The 5,829-nt window shown below is 38.1% G+C and overlaps 1 protein-coding gene across 3 annotated transcripts; it reads right to left on the bottom strand.

The window, feature by feature from the left end:
* Positions 1–3,169: 3,169 nt before the first annotated feature.
* On the bottom strand, positions 3,170–5,609 carry LOC112505694 (F-box/WD-40 repeat-containing protein At5g21040). 3 transcript variants are annotated; one of them, XM_025109616.1, is made up of 2 exons: positions 4,001–5,609; positions 3,170–3,880 (listed from the first exon to the last, which is right to left on the bottom strand). In XM_025109616.1, the coding sequence occupies exons 1-2, from the start codon at positions 5,045–5,047 to the stop codon at positions 3,314–3,316; spliced, it is 1,614 nt and encodes a 537-aa protein (XP_024965384.1). In that variant the 5' UTR covers positions 5,048–5,609; the 3' UTR covers positions 3,170–3,313. The 3 variants fall into 3 exon arrangements, with proteins under 3 accessions (XP_024965384.1, XP_024965381.1, XP_024965382.1); XM_025109613.1 differs by having other exon boundaries at positions 3,170–5,121; positions 5,515–5,609; XM_025109614.1 differs by having other exon boundaries at positions 3,170–5,059; positions 5,515–5,609.
* Positions 5,610–5,829: the final 220 nt, after the last annotated feature.

The raw sequence follows: 5,829 nt of genomic DNA, 5'->3' as shown, positions 1-5,829 counted from the left end.
TGACGGTCAGAGAGAAAATAAAAAACACGACTGATAGAAAGAGTAAGAGCGAGAGCTCCATCATAGATAGGGAAGCCCTTTCACAGAATCCGTAGATTCTCTCCCTAAGAGCGGAGCCACTTGACCAGAGAGATAGACGATGTTTGCACGGGTACCCCTTGAATCAATGCATTAATTTGACGTCGGGGCTAAACCTCCTTTTGTTTGGCCCATGAGGATACTTTCACTATACTTGCTCTTCTTGCCTGCTCCTCCGTCTTTCAATAATCTGTTTGTTAGTTATTTAAGAGAACGAGTTCTTAAAATATATAACAAAACTTTCATAGAAGAAGAAGAACAGACCAATAAAGAAGAAAGATTATCAGCCTTAAGTTTTTGAAGAGGACGGTTGAATGATATTTGAATGTTCTTGAGTCTTGCTTTGAGAAAGTCTTGAAAGCAGAGGTTCGACAATAATTTTTGTAAGCATAAAGAAGAAATATGAGAAGATATATCATATTTATAGGTAGGAGGAGAGAGAAATGAAAAATAAGAGAGAGGGAAATACGACTTGAAAAGATGTGCAATGATGAAGGGTTTGCACGTCCTCATCCATAATTGGATGGAATTCCAAAGGGTCGTGTGTGTTAGAAGGACGCGCACGTCTAAAAAAATCGTATATAAATTTAAAAAAATAATGAAGTCATATAAAATATGACCGTTCATTTTCTATTTTCTTTTAAACAAAACACAAATGTTTAAGTCTTTTAAAAACAAAGGGGATCACTGAATATAGAATATTTAACATCAGTTTTTAAGAAAATATCTTTAGAAAATATACAAGTTTAAAAGATTCAGTGATAGAGAAGATCATTGAAGAATTTTACTTTTAAAACTTTTTTATCACTGAATAAGAAAAGAGTAAGTGATATTTTTGTTTTAAGAAATGACAAGTAAATATACCTTACAGATATACTTGCTTAAAAAGGTTTAGTGATAGAAAGAACATTGAAATATTTCTTTTAAAACAGATTGATCACTGAATATAGAAAGATTTAGAGATAGTTTTAAGTTTTAAAGAGAATATTAGTAAACATACCCTGGAGGGAGAATATACATTTACTCATGAGTTCAGTGATAGAGCAAGAAAACTAAATTATTTCACTTACTAAGTATTGCTTAGAGCTGGAGGAGTTAATCCTCAGCATACAGCATTTCAAATTCGTTGATCAAGATGTTAAATCTTGTTAACCTGAAGAAGTCCAAAAAAACTCAACCCGAAGTAACCTGATACATAGTTGATACAAAATTAGGCTAACCAACATCTATTTGAGTTGAAATTGAATTAGGATCATTTAAACTCAACCTGATGAAATCGACTACCTTCTGTACTATACATATATACACGTTGTTGTACATATATGCACATGGATAGAACCAAATCCCTAACCAGCGACCGTCTCCAATGTAAACCCCCCCCCCCACCAGTCCCCTCGCCCTGTGCCACCTTCCCTAGCTAATCCATCCTCCCTCTCCACCTCGTCGCTGCCGTGTTCCAATAACTCCGGTGGGTAGGTTTGTGGGGAACTTCTCAACCCTAATTTCTTTTTCCAATGCTTGTGATTCATCTTTCCGACGATAGCGTCTATTTGAATAGGCCACGGGTGGTTGTGTTCAGAAGTTTTGGAGATTGACAACATTCATGTGTTGATAATTTTGATATTTTAATCAAAATAAACGAAATAGTTTCAACTTTGACGACTCGGACGTTAGCTTTCCATTCTCAAGTATTTTTGATTATATATCGTTTGAATTGTTTAAGAAATGTTTCCTTCATCACAACCATCAAATATACAAATAATATATTTATTGTCTATTCTTTTATATATTAGTGGGTAGTTTTTTAGCTTTACATCTCAGGATGCCTTCAGCTCCCTTCCTGAACCACGTTAAGCTACTAACGTTGACGGATTGTAGAACCCATGACGAACAACAACAAAGTATACACCATAAACGATACACCATCGAGATTTCTAACAAAAAAAACCCTAAAAGCAAACAACTGGCTCTGCTATAAGAGTACAAAAGAGTTGGTGATAGATGCAAATGATCTATCAACAAAACTAGCAGCAAACCATCTACAGCCTATTAACAGCAACATGTTACTACTTACTCGTTAATGGTACTATCAACCGAGAGAAGAAAGATACCCATAAATAGTTTCTTTTGAGGCCTGCTTCAGACCTCCAAGCACAATCTCTACCCTTGAAAATGAAGAACTAAACCTTACAAAACCTAACGCCAAAATTCCGGCTCGATCCAACGGTTAACGCACCTCTGGCAATGATTGTTCGGTGACAACTTTACTATAAAAACAAGATTTTTCTCTCTTTATGCCCAAGGGTTGTATGACAGTTGTTGAATGGTTAAGTAGTCAGAATAATTAAGATGCACTTATGATATAGTGCAAAATGAAATATGATTGTGTGGTAATTATTCGGAATGAAATTATGGCGCTTAATGGTTTAGGGAAGCCAAATATACAAAATTATCCAAAGGGTTTTAAAACCATTAAGAGACGGACTTTTTTTCACCAAACAAGATTCACCTATTAACGATTCAGATGCTACCTCTTAATGAAACTATTAAAAAGTAAACAAACAGCTCCTTAGCCTCTTTTTGACTCTTCCTTGACTTAACTTGGCCTTTTTGCTATCTGGCTCTCCCTCTCCGCAATCCGGCCCCAATCGCCAAAATAATTAGATCCGCCAATCGCCTCCACCGCAATCTTCCCTCAGTCAACTTATCTGTGATAGGCACGACTCTAACACCCTTTGGTATTCTGTCAAACATAGGCTTCCATCTAAACATCTGCATTTTTGTAACTTCCGTTTGCCTATCATGGGTCTTCCTTATCGGCCAACATTCCGACCCATAGTCTAATGACTACCTGTTAGTGAATAGTAACTAGATGTTTGCTATTTGAACTCCTTTGGGTCAAAGCAAAATCTTGATCCATATAAATAAGAAATTGATGATTAGCAAAACAACAAGTAGAGCCAATTACTCCTCAATTCAACAGTGCTTAATTGAAAGCCACAGCCCACATACCTTGCTAAGCTCTGCATTCTGCAGCATGAAGGTAAGTTTTCTTATCTTTTATTTGTTAAAATGCAAGATGTTTCAATTCTGAATACCAACAAAATGCAATAGTAAAAAAAAATACCCTTCTCCTAAAACATCTGTCTAAAATTTACCAGTCAAATTGTGTATACAAAACAACAGGAGGAGGAGGGTGTAACAGCGTCAAAGGTTCGACCCTTCACCTTCCGAATCAACCCTTGACCTTCCGAGTCAACCCACGCTTGTTATACCAGACGCCATTTCTCTCACCGTTCATCTGGTTCTTAGCAGCAATCAAACACTGATCAGCCCGGCTACCTTTACTGTCGATCTCATTCTGGAGCTTCCGGCGTCTCATTCGGTTCTCGAAACGTAAAGCTCGTAAAGCGGAAACTCTTTTTTCGATTTCCAAAGCCTGCGAAAAGTTCCAAATCCTAACGGTACCCTCTTCCCCTCCACATACAATTCGGTCAGCACCAATGCCTACAGCAAAAAGACTGCACCCAGGCCCATGCAGCATTCTTTGCGGAGGCTCCACATTATTTCGGTCCGAATTGTTTCCATTTAAAGAATGTCGGATTCTATTCGGCTTCGTTTTTAACCTTCCACAATTAGTTTGGGATAAAACGCTCGTTGTTGATGAAGACCGCCGGATGCTCTTCAACAGCTTCCTCACATCAATGAGCGAAAGCTTTCCGTCACTGGAAGCTGAAACTAGCCACGGAAATTCAAATGCAAGAGAATAAACCGGACCTGAATGAGGACTCCATGTTGCTACCTGGCGCACAAAACCACATCTATGAGTCGTTATCTCAAACATACGTATTGACCCATCTTCTCCTCCGGTGAACAAGAAACTGCCCGTGTGACTTCGAGCCAGAGAATAAGTGTTACCCACGTGAGTGTCTTTGATAATATCAATAAGTGAACCAGAATTAGTACCCCAAATGTATACATCCGATCCAGAAGTGCTTACAACCGTCGTATCATGTGGCACAAGGCACCAAACCCAGTCGTTATGCATCAAAACCGTCAAACATTTCAGCAACAAACGATCCCAAATTCTTATAGTCATGTCCCAAGAGCCGCTGTAAATTCTAGAAAGATCAAGAGCAAGGCAAGTTATGGGACCTTCGTGTTCCCAAAGTCGAAACTCTGTATTCTGGTTCTGGGACCCCTTTATGTCAAAGAGATGGGGGTGTCCTTCCTCAGCTCTCCAACCATGTATAAAACCATCAGAACCGCCAGCAACCAAGAGCTTGGAATCGGCTGCAACGGCTCGGATGGTGCACCCAAGAGGTCGGGATGAAGTGATTGACAAACCATCTTCCATATCCCACATTCGAATAACTGAATCATAGCCTGAAGTAAATACAAGCTTTCTGGAAGGCAAAAGAAAGACAGTACGAACAGCTTCAGCATGACCGTAAAGAATATCAATGCTGTAACGTCCCATAAACGTTTTGCTACGGAATTCCCGTTCCACAAAAAGTTCTTTCCAAGATTTGTCATCAGAACACTCTGCGGTGAGAGAGATGGGGACTGCTGGCAGTCCCCATCTCTCGCAATAGAATTCTTTCCACACGTGGTGATCGGATGCAATTCGGTACAAAGATGGACTGACACAAGAAACTACGCCAAGTTCCTTTGGATCAAGGCAGTTAAATATTTCAGATATCAATGCTGGAGGAAGGTCAGTAATCGTTCTACGACCGTTAAACAAACACTCATCAACTGCTAACTTAGCACCACAAGGAGTGGTTATAACCCGGCTGTAGTCTTGATTCACTAAATTTCTTGGTTTACCAGACTCAGTAATTACAGTTTCTGAATCAAAGAGCAAACTCTTTCCAGATGAAACAATATGACTTGGTTTAACTTCGATTGTATCCTCTGAATTCTTTGTCAAATATATCTCTGTGCTCACTTTGCATTCAAATGCCATAAAATATCCCCCCTAATATTACACAAACCAACAAATACTCTCTGGTTAAAATAACTTCAATTCAATCCAGCACCCTGTTACCCAGAAATATATGGGTAATTTCTGATGTGAAATGGGTAATTTCCGAGTCCAATTCTAAGACGAACTCAGGCAGAAACAATAATTGCATCAAACATGTATAAACAAGTTAGTACCGCATTGGTAACAAAATATAATTTAAACATATCACGATTTAATCTCTAAAATGGAACTCCCGAATAAGAACCCTAACACCCAAACCTAGATATTTACAATAAAAAACCAAATCCAACAAGAAGGCAAGTGGGCGAAAACCATCAAATTGAATTAAGGTAAACACAAATAACGTATTACTAAAACGATTATAAATCAAAGAACATGAACAAACCCATACAAGTAATTCAATTTCAATCAAGTATCGAGAAATAAATACAAATTACGAAGGTTACCTGCGAAAGAAAGTAGGGTTACGAGGGAACAAGAATAAGGAGGAAGGAATGGAAAGGGGGGGAAATCCAACGCAATAAGCAAACAGATTCAGAATGAGGTATGAATCAAAGGGAGGAAAGATTAATGGTTTTAGAGGTGTGAGTTCCAAGCGGAAGGAAGGGAAGGTCGGTAACAAATTAAAAAGTGAAAAATAGATCTACTCATATTTCTCACATAATTAAAAACAAAATTTTAAAATATTTTTTTAATATGAAAATTCTGAGAAAATGGTGGTATGGATTATGGTTTATCATCTTAATACAAATTTATCTGAA

This window comes from Cynara cardunculus (assembly GCF_001531365.2).
Source record: "Cynara cardunculus var. scolymus isolate 2C chromosome LG 2, CcrdV1, whole genome shotgun sequence".
Taxonomy (NCBI): domain Eukaryota; kingdom Viridiplantae; phylum Streptophyta; class Magnoliopsida; order Asterales; family Asteraceae; genus Cynara; species Cynara cardunculus.
This window is presented reverse-complemented; position numbering and strand designations above follow the sequence as displayed.